Here is a 20102-nt window from a genome sequence, read left to right on the forward strand (position 1 = left end):
TGAAGTCTTATCTTCAAATGTTAAAATATCTAGTTTAAACTTTAAATCTTTAGCATCTAAATTTTTAAAAATGACTCAATTACACACAGCTACAACACTGGGGCATGACTAGCAAATTCCAACTTAGATCTAGATTTAAATGATCCTAAAATATGTTTGATAAAACTCTAAATATGTATGTATGTTAAGTTATATTAACAGTCACAGCTGAAACTTTCCTGTTATAATGTGTTTCATCAAGAAAAGAATCTGGTTCTGGGCACAGTGGCATGTGCCTGTAGTCCCAGCTACTTGAGGCTGAGGTGGGAGGATCACTTGAATCCAAGAGTTCGAGGCTGTAGTGTACTATAATCCAGCCTGTGAAGAGCCACTGCACTCCAGCCTGGATAACACAGCAGAGACCCTGCCTCTTAAAAAACAATATGCCTTGCTACTAGTTTTGAATACCTGTTTTTGAATAGCAAGTATAATAGGGAAACTAACTGTTCCAAAATGGTTGGTTTAAACGTGATCACCACTTCAATGTTGGGACTCCTCGCAGAAAGCTATAGGTTCTATGATTGTATATAGGGAGAGGAGTACGTAAACAATTATCTCTAAGTATGAAAATAATGCTTAATCTACTGGTAGAAAGCCAAATTCTTTTCTTGATGAAAATGCATTACATGAAATTTTAAGTCTGTCTATAGTCTGGTTTTCTTTTGAAATTTCTATTAGCAACACAATATAACATTATAATTAATGGCTAGTAATTTGTTTCTCTTTTACCAAAATCATTTTCTTGTAAAATACTGATGTTCCCAACTTCTTCTCTCATGGTTATCTCTTCCACTCTACTCTGATTCAAGCTGAACTGCTGGGCCACATCGATGTCACTTTAAAAGAAGGTCAAATACATTTTAGTTTCAAGTCTATTTATAAGAAAAAACATCCCAATTCTCTCTATAAGAAAAATTAAATATATATGTATAACCCACCAAGTTTTAGAAGCCTTAATATTTAATACTTTTGTACATTCTAGTACAATCCAAGAATGTAAGTGATTTGGAAATTAACTTGTATTTAAATTTGAAAAGCATCAATAATCAGCAAATACAATGTAATATGCAGAAGTCACTAAATCAAGTACAGAGGAAAAAATTAGAAATGATGGGCTAGATAGGCATGGGTTTTCATTAGGACCCTGCAACTTACAGGCGGTGTAAACTCTAAAGTTCCCTGACTTCCCTGAGACTCAGTTTCTTTCTCTAATAAAGAATAATCTCTCATATAGTTTAAAAATACTAAATAAAAAATAAAAAGTGTGTAATGCTAAACACCAATCTAAACACTATCAGCCATATCCAGAACATTAATACCTCAAAACAACTGACCAAGTCTGTACAAAAAATAGATGGCAAGGAAAAAAAAATAGGAGGCTGGAAAACTGTAATAGATTCTCAGAAGACCCATAAGCTATATCAACCAGATGCAGTTTGTAGACTTTGTTTAGCCTCAACAGAAACTGGAAAAAAAAAAAAAAAAAAAGCCGACATGTCAACTGGGGACATTTGAATGCTGACTGGCTATCATATAGGCATACCTTGTTTTACTGCACTTTGTTTTACTGAGTTTCGCAGATGCTGAGTTTTTAACAAACCAAAGGTTTGTGGTAACACTGCCTTAAGCAAGTCTGTTGGTGCCATTTTCCAACAGCACAAGCTTACCTCATGCCTCTGTGTCACATTTTGGTAATTCTCATGCTATTTAAAAATTTTTCATTATTATATTTGTTATGGTGATCTTGATTAGTGATCTTTAAAATTTTTTTCCTTATTTTTTAGTAGACATGGGGGGCCGGGATCTTACTATATTGCCCAGGCTAGTCTCAAACTCTTGGCCTCAAGCGATTCTCCCACCTCAGCCTCCCAAAGCACTGGGATCATAGGTGTGAACCACCATACCTGGCCCAGTGATCTTTGATGCTACTATTTTAATTATTTTGGAGTGCCACAAAGGATGCCCAAATAATATGGGCAAACTTAATCAAGAAATGTTCTGTGTGTTCTGACTGCTCCTGCCCTCCCCCACCCCCGCAATGTTTCTCCCTCTTCTTGGGCCTCCCTGTTCCTTGAGACACAACTACAGTGAAACAAGGCCAATTAATAACCCTACAATGGCTACTATTTGTTCAAGTAAAATGAAGAGTCACATGTATCTCACTTTAAATCAAAAGCTAGAAATGAATAAGCTTGGTGAAGAAGGCATGTCTAAAGCTGATTTAGGCTAAAAGCTAGGCCTCTTGAACCAAACAGCCAAGCTGTGAATGCAAAGGAAAAGTTCTTGAAGGAAATGAAAAATGCTACTCTAGTGAACATGAATAAGAAAACAAAACTACCTTATTGTTCATATGGAGAAAGTTTCAGTGGTATAGACAGAAAGTTTGGAAGAAATTAACATTAACCCTGATGCATGACTTTGAGGGGTTCAAGACTTCAGTGGAGGCAGTAACTGCAGATATGGTGGAAAAAGCAAGAGAACTAGAATTAGAAGTGGAGCCTGAAGGTGTAACTAAATTGATGCAATCTTGGAATAAAACTTTAACAAATGAGGAGTTACTTATTATGGATGAGCAAAGAAAGTGGTTTCTTGAGATGGAATCTACTCCTAGTAAAGACACTGTGAATATTGCTGAAACAACTACAAAGGGTTTAGAATATTCCATAAACTTGGTTGATAAAGCAGTGGTAGGGTTTCAGATGATTGGCTCTAATTTTGAAAGAAGTTCTACTGCGGGTAAAACGCTATCGGGTAGCACTGTATGCTACAAAGAAATCTCACATGAAAGAGTCAATTGATGCAACAAACTTCACTGTTGTCTTATTTTAAGAAATTGCCGCAGTTACCTCAAACTTCAGCAACCACCACCTGTATCAGTCAGCGGCCATCAACATGGAGGCAAATCCTTCATCAGCAAAAGAACTGCAACTTGCTGAAGGCGCAGATGATCACTAACATTTTTTTGCAGTATTTTTAAGATAAGCTCACTGCTTTTTTAAACATAATGCTATTACTGCACACTTAATAGACTACAGTACAGTGTGAACATAACTTTTATAGGCACCATGAAACCCAAAAATTTGTGTAACCTGCTTTACTGCGGTGGAACCAAACCCACAGCATCTTCAAGGTATGTCTATATTAAGGAATAACTGATAATTTTTTTAAAGGTGTGATGTGTCAGGGAGGCTTTAAAAATTCTTTACCTCTAAGAGACAAATATCGAACTATTTACAGATGAAGTAAGATTATTGTTACTTGATTTAAAATAATCTGGTGGGGGTTGTGAGGTAAGCTGGGGAAACATAGATGTAATAAGACTGGCAATATACTTGTAACTTAAAAAGCTGAATAACTGACATATAAGGTTCATGATCCTAATTTCTCTAGTTATTAGCTATGTTTAAAAATTTCCATAATAAAAAATTTTCAAATAAAATGTCAAAAAGAGAGAAAAAAGTAAAATAGCTAGATAGAGCCTAGAACTGATCAACACACATGCAATAACAAAATAGGTCATAACTTACTCTTAATTAGAAGCCACAGATCATTTCAAAAAGCAGAGAAATCTGTAATGGTGTAGAGTTTCTTGGTTGTCAGTTATGCTAATAAGTCACTTGGAAAGCTACAGTCACGTTCCAACATCATGGCATGATAGCTGGATCGTAAGGGCTTGAGAAAAGGGAAACATACTACAGTACTCTGCTATAACAGCCATCTCTGTGTAACTCTCTCCTCTCAAATGCGTGTCATGACAATGACCCTTTGTTGCTCTTCATAAAAAGTTATCTCGCATGTTCATTTAAAACAAAAATAAAAACACACCAGAACAGAACTATGGCTCTGAGTATAGCCTGGCCAAACCAGTAGCTGACTTTAATATGTAACTCTGAAAAAAATCATGAAGCAACAGTTTACATTCCCTGCTATCATTATGTAACAAGCATATCTGACTGTTTCAGTTTACGTAAGCTTTGGCCTAAGATTGTCAAAACTCTCACATCTTAGCTGTGTTAAAGCTGACATCCACATGATTTTCTTACAGAAGAACAACTTTCTAGGTTTTATGTTCCATATTTATATACTATCCTAAATAAACATATATATGCATTTTAGCTACCTGTTAATGTAAAACATTCCAAGGAAAACTATACATTTGGAAGCTAATACTACTGCTTATTGTAGACCAAGTCAACGATTTTTTTTAAAAGACGACACATACTCTAAGTCAGGCAGTGGCTGATCAAAGTCATGAAATTCTTCAGGTAAAGTAATGGCATTATAAGCTGCTTCCCGATTTTCCTCAGGCAGGTCAACCACACCTAGAAAAGAAATGCTAAGCTTAAATATCTAGCTACCCATAAATTATCTAGGGATCAGAGGGAGATAAGTAGGTATAATTTCCTAAGTTTATATTCTAATAGAAAGGTTGATAACATATGCAAAATACCTTGAAGCACAAGTACTTCTCTTTTTCCATGCTCATAAATCGTATTCCTTGCTTTAAGAAAAAGTCAAAGCACTAATTATGCATTAAGCTCATAAATGTTTAAACGGACATATCAACAAATAACTAGTAATGTTTCCTAATTAAACATGATATTTATGAGGTGGGAAAAAGAATGACTGCAAAAGAGTACCTTAAATGTTAAAAGGAGCTGGTTATTTTGGAGAAAGATTTACACAAAATTTTCATTTTCTTTATATTTTTCCTATATTTTTCAAGTTGTCTATAATAAATATGCCTTACTTTGAAAGACAAACAAACAGCATGTTATTTAGATAAAATGTGCTTACTGGTCACATGTTAATTTAAGTATTGTAGTCTTTTTCTAAATATTTTACTTTTAAATAAAATCTTAGACCTCAGACATTTTGCTGTTCACATATTGACATAAACTGAAGCACCAGAATGTATCCTCAGTAGAAACTGTTTAAGGCATTCCTTAATAAAATACACATTATTTTAATTTAGAATAAAAATTTCATCAATGCTTTTAAAATTATAGAAAGATATGTGAATTTAAATATTAATTATCTACTTAGATGGTGGTGTGGTTGGCAGACTCCAGTTTTATAACCAATCATTACCTAAAACAAAATAACAAAAAACTGCAAAGAATATTTACTTAGGAAAAAAAGTTTAAAATCCTAAAATTGTCTTTTCTGAGCTATAATTTAAAAAATCATTACATAACAATTAGTTTTTAACATTTCAACCTCTTGATGACTCAGTCTATGTAAGCTGCTGAAAAAAGTATTAAAAAGGCACCTCCAAAGGAAGAACAAAAGGGGGTGAGCTCCATTACTTCACAGGGAGAACAGACACAAGTAGGTTTCCTCCCTTGAAGCACTGCCTCCCCAAGCCTTGATCTATCTTTGAAGGGTTCCTTGTATTTCAATTATAACAAAGCATGTAGATTTAGAAAATGTGTTTAGCTATGGTAACACAAAAAACATGAGAAACTCCAAAGTAAACAACAACAACAACAACAAAAACCAAACAAGTTCAACAATACCTGGCCGAAAAGCCATCTTTATCTTAATGAATGCTTCATTACAGTCTGCAAGAAGGTATTTGGCTTTCCTGTGATAGATTCGAACTACTCCCAGTAAGAGATGTCCTGATGTCCGTAATGCCATTTTCACCTATGAATAAAACATTAATCATATTCCAAAACCTGCATTTCGTGCCATTCATAGTCTTTATTTTTTTATCTTTTTCCTTTAAAGTTGCCTTATAATCATATACATTTCTCACTGTCCTTACCTATAAATTCCCTGAATATCGAATATTCTGAAAAGACAGAATGAGTGGTAATTCACAAATTAACACAAACATGAAGGAAGCTACGAAGCAAGCACTAAACCATTCCATGAATTGTGTCATTAGCACATTAGGGAGCACGTAACACTTTTGGTTGCCGATCCAGAGCCATTGTTTCTTGCTAAGTCAATTCTGATTTTGTTTGAGAAGCAAATGTCCCCCACATTGACAGATGTCTCATTCCTCTCTGCTAATACCTGTTCTTCAGTGGGCATGAAACACACTTCAGCCAATTGAGTAATAGGTGAAGTATGCCAGAGAGTTTCTGAGAAAGGTATTTCCCCCCAAAAGAACGACGTCTCTCTCTTCCTTCGAACTCTTTCCTGCTTTGCGAATAGGCAGGGCTTGCTTGGTGCTTCATGCAGTCACCCTGTAAATTACAATGCTAAAGTATGAGGACAGGAAGCCAACACACTAAGTAAGGATGGAGAGTCCTTGGATGACATAATCAAGCTGCTGTACCAATCTCAGATCTCCTTGTTTCCAAAATTTTAGTTAATTAAGCCTGTTATTTCCCTTATTGTTTAAGCTACTTTTTACTAAGTTTCCATTAATTGGAAAGCATACTGATTTAAAAAAAAGTTTGGAAAGCATACTAATTGATAAAGAACAATAGTATCCATAGCTTTTTTTCACCAGAAAATATACTCCCAACCTTTTTTTCAAGGCAGATCTTGATCAACATTAATATGGGATACAGTATGTGGAAAAGCAGTAGTTGATAAAACAATGAGATAAGACTCCATCTAAACACAAGTATTCAAAATTCCTCTAGCCATAAGGAAAATTTACTGAAAGAACAAGGCAATATGAACTCTAACATCCCGATACTTTCCCAAACCATGCCATAAAACACAACAAGTTCTAAGGTAACAAAAAAAGCTTTTAAACATTTGCTTAATGTTTAAATTATGATTAGTATATTGTTATTTGTAAAAGAAAATGTTGTATTTTAAATTTTATGTGTATTCTCCACAGCACTCTAGGACCCTACTTATGACTCTAAGGTTCTGAATTTATGAGCATTTTATGTGACTTACAGCATAAATGATGATGTCTATAGCCATACATTTTTAGACATCCGAAATTATACCAAATTTGTGATCAAATTCAGAATTTATCAGACAATGAATCCCTAATTTTAAAAAAAGTCAAAGTAAAATGTTGCTCCTAATGGAAAAACAGAATCTATTTTTATGTGGTGTTATAAAATTTAATATTTACTGAACCTTCACCTAAGAACAAAGGAGGGGAAAAAAAACCTCTGCTAACTATTATCTTATCTAGAACTAGCAACTTTCAAAAAGTTGTGTTTGGGCAAAAGCTTTCTTTCTGGATTAGTCTGGTTCAGAGTTTAGCCTAGGAGTAGATAAAATGAGGTATGGCATATGTTTTTGAGCTAGTGTGTGTTAAAATGTAAACATAAATATAATAAAGATTCCAGGCCACATATTCTGGGAAAGCTCTGCAAATAGGGCCAGTGGTTCTTCCAATGGGGGAGTGGAAGAGAGAAGAGAAAGAGTATGCAAGCTTGCAGTTGCAAATAAGCCACGTGTGACACTTATGCTAAACAACTAAACTGACATTTTCACAACAAGAACTGCACACCAAAGCAAACATTAGAAATTTCAGGCCAGTTCACTCTGGGGAAATATCTTTACATCCTTTTACCAAATAGATAAAAGATCAGGTAGAAATGGTTTAAAAAATTTGAAGAAAAATCACTTTCTCTCATAAACACATTACAGTCTTTTACATTATTCCTGAACTGTCTGCTTTCCTTTGTGGCTGTTCGTGTATATGTTCAATTATCAGATTATCTCATACTCTTTTGTAGTGTCCCTAAAGTGGCACAAAGTACCAGGTACATATCATGAAAAAAATGTGTTATCCTTTTAAGCCACTCAATATTTGCTTACGGATGTTAAAGATTAGCCACACATACACTTTCCAGAAAAGAGTACGATTTCTACGTTTTCCATTAACTTATCCCAGTAAGCATACCTATAAAAAAAATTGAAAATACCAATGTTCTCATACAATTTGACCAGCAGTGCAAACTGGTATGATCTCACCAGAACAAACTGTTGGTGCATATCACAAATCTCAAAAACATGTACATCACTTGGCCTATCAATTATAATCTTAAAAATAAATCTTAAGAAACACTTAAGGGCGTGAACAAACATTTAACAAGAAATGTTTACTAAATGGCTAGTCTTTAAAAAGAAAATAAAACAACCTGTAATCCTACCACCTACAGAAATCTGTAATAATCTTTTGGTATACCTTCTAGGCTTTCCTGTGTACATGTACGCAAGTTTTCTTTGTGTATATAAATAACAACTAACATAATGATTGTTAGAAGGATGCATCCAGGAAATAGAGCAAAACTTAGGAAAAGGCACAGATTTCTCATAAACACCCCCTTCCTCACATACAGATAATCTTCCCCACAACTGACACCTCCCATCGGTGTTTCATTTATTAAAATCGATAAACATATTAAAACATCATTACCAAAAGTCCCTAGTTTACATCAGGGTTCACACTTGGTGTTATACATTCTATTAGTTTGGACAAATGTAAATGGAATTTGTTAACTATTATACTATCATGCAAAACAGTTTTACTGCTCTAAAAAGAACAGTCTGTGCTCTGCCTACTCAACCCTCCATTCTCTCCCCAACCTCCCATCTTTTTACTGTCTCATTTGTATAGTTTTGGCTTTTCCAGAATGTCCTATAGCTGCAATCATATAATATGTAGCCTTTTTAGATTGGCTTATTTTACTAAGTAATATGCATTTACAGCACTTCCATGTCGGTTTTTTTTTTTTTTTTTTGAGACAGGGTCTCAAATAAAAGCTCCTCTAAGGAACAGATCAGTAAACAATATTTGGGCACTGCCCTGACTGATGCTTATTTGCCATTAAAAATAGGCAAATCAAAATATATGCACTTAAGAGATTTTTTTTTAAAGAAAAAGAGAATCATACCATAATCCTATCAAGTGTATCTAGAGGTGATAAGGACTTCACATAATAAACACTTCTAAGGATTTTCCTTGCGCTCCAATGCCCCTACCTAAAAAAACTGTTTTAGAAGTTCTATTTCACATATCAATAAACAATCACCAAAGTGAATAAAAATGTCAACATCAAACATACCTTTGGTGAGATGATACTCTCCACGCTGCTCTCTAAATTACACTCGAACACATGGGCTTTGGTTAGCTTCTTATCCCAATGGGCCGCTAGCCAAATTTTGGCCAGAGGCCCTCTTTTACTGAGTACAAAATGTGCGTAGAACATTGTTCTGGCTGGCTATGAAAATAGAAGAAAACCTAAGAGGGGAAAAAAAAGTTAATACAAATATCATCTGACAATTTAAATACTTGTCAAGACATAAGAAATTTAAAATTTTTCTTCTCTCTTTAATATAAAAACTACAAAATGCTTGAGTAAATGTTTAATATGTATTTTAAAAACAACAGATTTGAAACAAATCTATTGTTTTAATTTTGAGAGAGGGAAAAAAAAAACAGACCCCAAAATACTAAGAACTGAAAGTAAAAGGGACAAGAGTCAAATTGCTTTCATGCCTTGTTTCATTTCTATCTTGATTAACAGTAGAAATAGTCTGTTTACTGGCCAAAAGCTAGAGAATTTATTTTTCATGGCAAGAAAAGAAAATCTATGAAGAAAGATACTCAGGCACAGATAAAAATCTGTGGAAATTTCCATTTTTAGAATCCCATTAAAAATCGCGATTCTGGGATAAATTATCTGTAAAATTGCTACTACACAAAAACTACTGTACTAAGCATTTCATATTCCACCAAGCAAAGCTAAGCAGGTGGGCTGGCCCCATTTTACAGCTGGGTAGTTTAGAAAAATTGACGTTCAAAAAAGGTAAACAATTATATATAGTTTTCTTAACTTAAGAATTTACAAAGCATTTATCTACTTATAATTTAAATATTAACTCAAGGACAATGGTACAGCAGATTTATCTTATGACTGAAAGTCTTGGAATCACAAATATGTTACTGACATTTTACTTTCCTTCAGCACTCTAATGTATTAAGAAAGGCTGCTTGAAAACCCCAGTTCAGAAGAGTATATTATCTGCAGGATATTTCCTTTATATCATTTAATTTCCCTCTTTCACACATTTAAAAGAAATCTACTTCGGCGAATGAATTTCCAGATTTAAAACAAGTCTATTGTTTTAATTTTTTTCTAAAATGTCCATGACTAGAAAATGATATATGCCTTGCTTTACAGAAATAAAATCAAGTACGTGTACAATACATAAAAAGCACTTTAAAATTTTAATTTGAAATAGAGTCACAGGGAGTCATACACAGAGTAGGTCCCATGTACTTTTTTAAACCTAGTTTCCTCCAATGGTGACATCTTAAATAACTACAATATAGTATCAAAACCAGGGCACTGACATTGATTCAATGTGTCTACAGACTTTTATACCATTTTATCACATATGCAGATTTGTATAATCACCACTGCAAAAAGATACACAGCTATTCCATCACTACAAAACTCATCATATTCATCCCTCTCTCTCTGCCATTCCTAAGTCTTGACAAGCACCACCTGTTCTACATTTCTAATTTTGTCACTTTTTTTCTTTTAAGAGATGGGGTCTCATTCTGTCTCCCAGGCTGGAGTGCAGTGATGTGATCATAGCTCACTGCAGCCTTCAACTCCTAGGCTCAAACAATCCTCCTGCCTCAGCCTCTCAAGTAGTTGAAACTACAGGTGTTGAGTCACCACACTGGACTTAATTTTGTTGTTTTGAGAAAATTATATAAATGAATCATATAGTATGTGACTTCTTGAAATGGCTTTTTGGATCTAGCACAATGCTTCTGTGATCCAAGTTGTTATGTTTATCAGTAGTATATTCCCTTTTACTGCTGGACAGCATTCTGTGAGATTCATATACCACCATATGCTTGGACATTCACCTACTGAAGGACATTTAGTTGTTTCCAGTTTTTGGCTATTACAAATAAAGCTGCTATAAATATTCATGTACAGACTTTTGGTGAACGTTAAGTTTTAATTTCTCTAGGACAACTGTCCCGAAGTGTGACTGCTGACAAGTATTGTTAAGTATATGTTTAGTTGTTAAAGAAACTTTAATACAATTATCAAAATAAGTGAGTTTTTTAAATTTATAGGCAAGATTATCAAATTTATATGGAAAAGCAAATAAACTAAAACTATTTTGAAAAAAGTGATAAAAATTAGTCTATTTGATTTCAAGACTTACTATATAGCATAATCCTCAAGATTGGTATTGGCAGAGGAAACAGTCAATGTAACAGAACTGAGAACCCAGAAATAGCCCGCACAACTAAGTTCAACTAATTTTTTTTTTTTTTTTACAAGATGCAAAAGCTATCTAATGGAGAAATGATAGATTTTTCAACAAATGGTGCTGGAATGATTACATACGATCTGAAGACCAGAAAACACGCAGGCACGCACGCACACACTCCCCACAAAACAAAAAAGGCAAGGAAAAAATCCTCCACCTAAATCTCACACATTATATAAAAATTCAGAATAGACAAAACTTTTTAAAAATGGCAGAAGGGAACCTTCAGTACCTAAAGCTTGGTAAAAATTTTGACACATCAAAAACACAACCCATGAAGGAAAAGTTCTTGCTCAATAAATTCGCCTTTATCAAATTAAACTTTTGCTCTACGAAAGAAATGCAAAGACAAGCTATAGACTGGGGAAAAAATATTTGTAAACCACACATCTGACTAGAACTCAGATACAGAATATGTAAAGAATTCTCAAAACTTCAGGGGTAACAAGAAAAAAAAAAATCCAATTAGAAAGTAAGCAAAAGAGGCCAGGCATGCTGGCTCATGCGTGTAATCCCAGCACTTTGGCAGGCCGAGACAGGCAGATCACTTGAGGCCAGGAGTTCAAGACCAGTCAGGGCAATTTGGCAAAACCCCATCTCTATTAAAAAACACAGAAACTGCTACATGTGGTGGCATGTGCCCGTTAATCCCAGCTACTCAGGTGGCTGAGGCAGGAGGACTGCTTGAACCCAGGCTGTGGAGGTTGCAGCGAGCTGAGATCGCGACACTGCATTCTAGCCTGGGTGACACAGCAAGACTCGGTCTAAAAAGAAAAAAAAAAGTGAGCCAAAGAGGAGAAATTTCACAGAAGAGGTTTACTGATGACAAATAAGGACATGAGATGTTCAATTACCCTAGGCATTTGAGAAATACAAATTAAGGCCAAAAACATTATCACCACACACTTAATATTTAATAAAAGAGCTAAATTAAAAAATAGTAGCAACATCAAATGCTGAAAAAGACACAGAGAAGCTGGATCTCTTACACCGCAGGTGGGACTAAAATCTCTTGAATTAGCTTTTTTCTAAAAGATACAGAGTAATTATTTTTCATTTTTTCACAGTCTGTAAATCTTAAAATGAGAATTTTGATTACCGTACTTTCAATTAAAAATATGCCAATTCTTTCCAATGATGTAGAGAAAAAATATTTTAGTTAAGCGTATCACAGGCAACAGATTTCTTACATGTCAAAAATATTTGGGAGGGTGGGGGGCTGTGGTGCAAGACTACTGCAGTCAGGTTTGCCTTATCTCCATTTCCATCACTTAACAGTAAAGAGTCTTGAAATTCTCATTCTCTGAATCTAATGTTCCCAAAGGATTATTAATTCATACTAAAAAAAACTTTTTCTCAAAAGAAAAAAAACCAGGCTTTGTCAACTGTCTAATGTTCTAAACTCTTCCTCCTAAATTTGGAGTTAAGGAAGGAAGAAATTGGCTAGCCGTGGTGGCTCACGCCTGTCATCCCAGCACTTTGGGTGGCCAAGGTAAGAGGAATGCTTGAGGGCAGGAGTTCCAGACCACCCTGGTCAATATAGCAAGACCCTGTGTTTATTTTTTAAAAAAAAAAAGAAATTAAAGAATGAAGAAATACTATATTCTATACTAAGAACTCAGACAAAATATTCTTAAAGTACGAGCATTAAATAACACCTCAAAGGTGCTTTATTTGCCATTTGGTATTTTATAGATTAAAACATGCTTCCCACACTGGAAGAGAGCCTCCTATGTTTCAAATCAGTGCCTACTTCAAGCCTTAAAATGTTATCACAAAACTTAAGCTGCTCCTACTATGTTATAAATAAAACCTAGAGAACTTTACAGAAATCCAACATAGCAGCATGTTCTGAGAAATATAATCGCTGTTGTAAGGACAAGCCCCAAGTTCCACTATGGAAGCAAGCAACTGTATCCTAAACAAAAAACTCCTTAATATTAAGCTTCTAGAATACTATCTGTCGCATGACAATTACTAAATATGTGCTTAATGAATAAGTAAATAAGATCCACCAAGTGATCTCATAATTGGCATATGTAAAAAATTTTAGATGTTTTAAAAATTAAAACTACTGGCATTTTTCAACAGGTGTCAGTAGCTCTTGGACAGCACTTCAGCTGCTGGTCAGAGCACCGTGCCTAAAATATCCCAGCTATGCAGAGGCAGAGATTCCTAAACAGAAGCCTGTTTGGCATAGGATGGGGCTAAGGAAGGCAGAGTGATGCTAAAATTATGTGGGAAACAATTAGCAAAAGGAAATCACTCTAATAACTAAAGGAAGCCAAAGGAGCAGTGGTGGATCGACTCCTGGTGTATATCTGAATAAGGAGAAAGTGTAATTATAATTGCCTTTTAAGCCAATTTTTTTTTTCCTTGATAATACCAAACTTTATCCAATCTTTAAAAAAGTCGATTAATCTCTTTAGGTTTTGAAGATTCTATATTCTGCTAAATCTTTTATGAAAACCCTGTGCAGAAAATCTGCATTTGATACCAGAGCACAACTTAGCATTTCATGATTTGAGAATCATTTTTTTCTAAAGCGGGAAGCAATTTTTTTCAATTGATCCTAAAAAATTAAAGTCTGATGTGAAACAGCAGAAAGATTGCTATTTTAGAACATATTCAATACAAAAAATGGCAATTTAAGACTGTTTCAAAGAATCAAACTGAGGCTCATGCTTCTAGGATAGTATCAGTCATTACCAATATTTCACTCGTTAGAAAGCATGGCAGGACAGTGGTTGTGTAAATTCGTACTGTCCTCTCTGAAGGACAATATGACAACATTTTATAAAAATTTCACTTACGCTTTCTAGCCAGAAATTGCACTTTCAGTAATCAATACAAAAGATATACTTGGAAATGCATATTACTAAAGACAAAACCAAAAAACCAAACACAAAAAAACCCAAAGAAAACTTACTAAGCACTACGTGTTTTATGTATCCAACCTCTTCATGACTGTCCTACAGAAGTAAATTACTGGCCCATTTTAGAGATGGAGAAAACAGATGAAGATAAGTAAATGTCACTAGTATTTAATGGAAGTGGAACTTGAACTTCAGAATCCACACTTCTAACTACAACACTATGCTGCCTTGCCAGAGCAGAACAGAACATTCGAAATAACCTACTTGGCCATCAATAAGTGATATAAAAAATTAATAAACCCAAAACAATGGAATATAGTCAGTCCTCCTTATCCATGGCTTCTGCATCCATGGACTAAACCAACCCAGGATCAAAAATTGTTGGAGGGCGGAGACAAAAAAACACAACAATAAAAAATAATACTAATAAAAAACTATAACTATATTAACTATTAACATAGCATTTACATTGTAATATTATAAATAGAGATGATTTGAAGTATATGGGATGTTAGTAGGTTATATGCAAATACTACACTATTTCATATAAGCGACTTGAGCATTCGTGGTTTTGGTCCTGGAACCAATTTCCCTTTAATATCAAGGGACAATTATACAGTACAGCTTTAAACAAGAATACATTTGTACTAACATGGAAAATCTCCAGGTTAAGTGCAGAAAAGTTGGAGTTTTAAAAAAGAATGCTCTTTCTCTATATATTTACGAGTTCTTGAATAAGCTTAAAATACCTGTGGCGTACACATGAAACTGGTGATACTGGTTACCTCTGGAAAGTAGGTATGCAGGGCAAGTGAGGCCTAACTTTTTGTACTGTTTGAGATACACACACACACACACACACACACACGTATAGTTTAACTCGGGACATACATGTACACCACCTATTCAAAGTAAAAACTACTATCTCAGAAGTAAAGACATAATCCTGCTATTGTCATTAACTAGCAGGTTAAGCTGCCTAACCTTTATGCAGTTCAGTTTCCCTACTATGAAAACCTGAAAGGTTGAAATCTGGTGGTTTACCTAACCTTTGAAAACATCAATACCTAACTCAAATCAGAATGGAGCTACCTCTTCAGGGGAGTGGGGGGAAGGATCTCCGAAGATATTTCTAACCCTGCACACTAGAAATCTCCTCTGTTTTGGTTCTAACATCCTTTGACCAAGAGTTTTACAATCAGACAGTCGTAGGTTCAAATTCAGCTCCCTCTTTGCTCAGTTGTTTTGTAACGGTGAATAAGTTACTTCTCAACTATAAAGTGGGATAATATTCACCAAAAAAGATTATGAAAATTAAATACAAGGGCACACCTAACATAGTGCCACTGCTGATGCGAAGAGTAACTCTGAAGACAATCTTGCAGCAAAACATTAACCAGCCAGTATAATCATGCCTAACAACCCTGGTTTGACATTTAAACTAAAAGCACAACCTTATTTCTCAAGAATTAGAAAATTTCTATTCTGTACCAAACTGTAAAAGAGTTTCTTAGAATTTGTATGTTTCACAAAATAATTCACCAGAAATTCTTTTGTAATTCTGACTTGTGTATAAAAAAAGCACTATGTCTATTAGTTATGCACTGCTGTCACCTCAATTATACAAACTGTTCACTTATTTGAAGATCAGATATGGCGCATGTCATCAATGCCTTTCCAAAAATAATTAGTTGCCTCCGACATTAACAAAGGTATTTAATGACTTCACGATTTCAGAAACCTTCTCCTGCCTGTCTCCAAAATTCTACAGACTCGCACAGCCCGCTGGCATTTACACCCAATTTAAGAAAATAGAAATTTTTGCCTGAAAACCAATTACTCTTCTAACCAGTATGACAGCAAATATTAACTTTCCCTTGCAAAAAGAAGCCGATAAACACAAGCCTTTCCCAGAAACCCTTCACACAAACGCTGTTTTTTTTCACGCTGAAGACACTAACAAATCAGAGTGACCAAGTAAATCCCCCAGCGTTTCCCTCTTACAAATTTGAAGAAGGCCACTAAGTCTGGCAGCACAACCCGACAGTGTCACCCCGAACTATCAGAGCGGATCATTCGCAAAAAGCCTTTTTCAGCGACGAAAAGGGCATCAAGCATTTATCAGAAACACACACCTCCCCCAGAGCGTCTCTACAACACCCGATATCCTTAATCACTTTAAAGAATGATCGGCAAAGTTGAGGGGAAAACCAATTATGCAAATATCCTTGGAAAAAGAAGCAACTTCCCTCCGTCTCTTTTTCCACGCGTCTGTGCAATATTTAGCATTCCTAACGTAAAAATTATCTTTTTAAAACGGGAGGGCAGCAGCAGTCACTGGCCGAGGGGCACCCGCCAACCCCCCCGCCCCCCGCCCAGCCCCCCCAGGTCCGCACTTTCTTGAGCCCCGCACCCGAGTTCGGTTCGGCGGAAGGTCGCTGCTCCCGGGGCTGGCACCGCGGGCGCCGGGCCCGCCACCGCCTCCTCCCAGACAGCCATTTTTACCCGCGGAGTAGGCAGCCCGGTCCCCAGAGCGGGCTCGTTCAAACCTCCTCCCCTCCCTTGGCAGCCCAGGGTTTCCCCGGCCTCCTGGGGGACGTGAGATGGACCTGCAGGGTAACAGCCTTCGTAGATCTCAGAAAGGATCAGAATCATTTGTTATCGAACAAGCGATGATGCGGGTCCAAGCTGCATGGGTCCGGGCCGAGGGCGGGCCCGGGGCGAAGGGGACTGGGCGGGTGGCGCCGCCGCTTGGGCGCCGGGAGGGTGGCAGCACGCGTGGGCGCGGCGAGGGCTGCCTTCTCCCTCGCCCTCCCGCCCCCAGGAGTCCGGCTCCCCGACGGCAGAGCGGCGGGGAAAAGTGGGGGGAGGGAGCTGGAGGAAAAGAAGGGGTCGGCCGAGTCTCTTACCTTGCTCTCCGCTGGGAGTTGGGCGGGCTGGGTGGCCCGGGGAGGGGAAAAGGGTCGGGGGAGGGGGCGGGGAAAGGGGGGAGCCCTTGCGAGGTGTAGCGTCGGAGCAGCTCCCGCCGCCGCCACAGCCGGCGCCTCCTTTCCGATTCACTCAAACAAACAAGATGGCTGCCGTTACGCCGCGGCTCTTCCTGCCGCCCAAATCCTCGGTTCAAATCGGCAGGATGTTTACGGTCAAAATGGTACCTGTGCGCCTGCGCAGCCAGCCTAAGCCTCCTAGAAGGAGCGGCGCAGGCGCAATGACTATTTCCTTTTCTTTGGAACCCGCCCTCTGTTTGTGGAGTCCGCAACTGAGCAAGCGCAAAGGTGATTCTCTTGCGAGAGGGTCTTTGAGAGTTGCGGTGTTAGCCAATAAAGTAGGAAAGCGCACGCGCAGTGCTTTCCAGTGCGGTGAATATTTGCGTTTAGCTTTATTCTTGTGCTTGTTTTAAAGAAAAAAGCTGTCGCGGTGCAATTTTGTGTGCCCCCACCAAAAAATTCATTTTATGGCTCTATAGGGATGAAAGTAACATAAAAACCTCAAACTAACTCCGTAAAATATAGAGGTTCATTTATTCAGTCAACCTATATTATAGAGGATCTTCTGTTTGCTACACTTTGGGCTCTGGATATAGTGATTAATATAACAGAGATAATAACTGCCTTTTGGAAATTTTCAGTATTGCTTGGGAGGAATCTTAAAATTTCTTATCTTAAAAGACTTACTTGTACCATGAAGAAATTTACTTTTGTTTTTATTGTAGAGATCTTTCCAGTGATGAAAGAAATTGAAGAGGACACACAAAAAATGGAAATATATTCCATGTTCATGGATTGGAAGAATCAATATTGTTAAAATTTCCATACTACCCAGAGCAATCTACAGATTCAATGTAATCCCTATCAAAATATCAATGACATTCTTCACAGAAAGAGGAAAAAAATCCTAAAATTTATATGAAACCACAATAAGACCCAGAATAGCCAAAGCAATCCTGAGCAAAAGAATAAAGTTGGAGGCATCACATTACCTGACTTCAAATTATACTACAAAGTGATAGTAAACAAAACAGCATGATGCTGGCATAAAAACAGACACATAGACTAATGGAACAGAATAGAGGACCTATAAATAAATCAATACATATACAGTCAACTAATTTCTGACAAAGCTGCCAAGAACATACGTTGGGAAAAGGACGGTCTCTTCCAAAAATTGTTCTGGAAAAACTAGATAACTATATGTAGAAGAATGAAACAGATCACTATCTTTTGCCATATTAAAAAAATCAAAACAAAATGGCTTGAAGACTGGAATCTAAGATTTGAAACTATTGAAACTACTAGAAGAAAATGTTAGGGAAATGCTCCACAACCAAATATTTCTCAGTAAGACCTTAAAAGCATAGGCAAGCAAAGCAAAAATGGACAAATGGGATCATGCCAAGCTAAGAACCTTCTGCAAAGCAAACAACAAAGTGAAGAGACAACCCATCAAGTGGGGGAAAATACTTGCAAACTACTCATCTATCACAGAATTAATAGCCATAATATATAAGGAGCTCAAACAATATAATAGGAAAATAATCCAATTAAAATTGAGCAAAAGACCTGAATGGATATTTCTCAAAAAAGACATACAAATGGCCAACAGGTATATGAAAAAATGCTTAACATCACTAATCATCAGAGAATTGCAAATCAAAACTGGGATGAGGTATAATCTCATCCCAGTTGAAATGGCTTTTATCCAAAATACAGGCAATAATGAATGCTGATAAAGATGTGGAGAAAGAGGAACACTCATACACTGTTGGTAGGAACGTACGTTAGTACAGCATTGTGAAGAACAGTATAGAGATTCCTTAAAAACCTAAATATAGAGCCACCATATGAGCCAGCAATCCCACTCCTGAGTAAATACCAAAAAAAAAAAAAAAAAAGGAAATCAGTATATCAGAGTGGTATCTGCCCTCTCACATTTATTGCAGCAAGATTCACAATTGTCAAGATATGGAATCAACGTAAGTGTCCATCAGTGGATAGATGGGTAAAGAAAATGTGGTACATATACACAAGATAATATTTTTCAGCCATAAAAAAGAAAAAAAAGTCCTTTCATTTGCTGCAACATGGATAGAACTGGAAGACATTAAGTGAAATAAACCAGGCACAGAAAGACATTAGTGTGAATGTTCACACTAATATGTGGGAGCTTAAAAAAAAAAAAAAGAACTCATTGAGATAGAAGGTAGAATGATGGTTACCAGAGCCTGGGAAAGGTAGTGGGGAGGGGGCAGATGAGTACAAAATCTGCCCCCTCAGATTTGGTACAAAAATACAATTAGAAAGAAAGAATAAAGTCTAGTGTTTGGTAGCACAATAGGGAAACTATAGTTAATAACTTACCGTATATTTCAAAATAACTAAAAGAGTGGAACTGGAATGTTTCTAACGCAAAGAAATGATAAATACTTGAGGTGATGGATACCCCAATTACCATGGTTTGTTACACATTGTATGCTTGTATTGAAATGTCAGATGTACCTTATAATTATGTACAACTATTATGAATCCATAATAATTAAAACATTTTTTAAAAAGAAATTTTGTGTCCAGTTTCTGAATGTATTTTCATTTTAAAGTAAAACACACAGGAAAAGCAGACATTTAAGTCCATATACTCCTCATTGTCAGCAACCACTACTTCTGGACACTTCCAGGGTTTTAATGACACACAAAACAACTCACTTTTACCCTTCTTATGCTGCTATAGGAGATGGATAAGAAAGTGGACAGTCTTGTGCTCCACTCACTGTGGGTCCACTGTTTTTGGGTTGGGGCAAGGTTCGTCTCACTGGCTGGAGTCCATTAGCTAAGTGGCCATACTGGCCAGAGCTCAAAGCTTCATCAAGAGAATTCCTGTTTTAGTTAGCCAAATATTTTATGTTCTTTTGGTTTGTTTTTAATGGAGACTTTAAGAAGTTGGCATTAAGGATAGTTG

General features: G+C 36.4%; 2 protein-coding genes across 5 annotated transcripts in view; one reads left to right on the top strand and one right to left on the bottom strand.

Moving 5' to 3' along the window:
• The window catches only part of RAD21 (RAD21 cohesin complex component), a 28879-nt gene extending 11579 nt beyond the window's left edge, over positions 1–17300 (bottom strand). The window contains exons 1-5 of one of the 4 annotated variants that reach the window (XM_054497903.2): positions 17060–17300; positions 9036–9211; positions 5559–5688; positions 4262–4361; positions 769–875 (exon numbers count right to left, since the gene is read on the bottom strand). In XM_054497903.2, coding sequence (XP_054353878.1) covers positions 769–875; positions 4262–4361; positions 5559–5688; positions 9036–9179 — 481 coding nt within the window. In that variant the 5' untranslated portion in view covers positions 9180–9211; positions 17060–17300. Of the gene's footprint in view, positions 1–768; positions 876–4261; positions 4362–5558; positions 5689–9035; positions 9212–16563; positions 17008–17059 lie in introns of those variants that run through there. The other 3 variants (XM_063669036.1, XM_063669037.1, XM_054497899.2) reach the window with 3 other exon arrangements.
• LOC129042128 (uncharacterized) lies at positions 16816–19046 on the top strand. The gene is made up of 2 exons (XM_054497687.2): positions 16816–17425; positions 17863–19046. Exons 1-2 carry the CDS (start codon positions 16843–16845, stop codon positions 17952–17954), a joined length of 675 nt encoding a protein of 224 aa, XP_054353662.1. The 5' UTR covers positions 16816–16842; the 3' UTR covers positions 17955–19046.
• Positions 19047–20102: the final 1056 nt, after the last annotated feature.

This window comes from Pongo pygmaeus, chromosome 7 (genome assembly GCF_028885625.2).
Source record: "Pongo pygmaeus isolate AG05252 chromosome 7, NHGRI_mPonPyg2-v2.0_pri, whole genome shotgun sequence".
Classification (NCBI taxonomy): domain Eukaryota; kingdom Metazoa; phylum Chordata; class Mammalia; order Primates; family Hominidae; genus Pongo; species Pongo pygmaeus.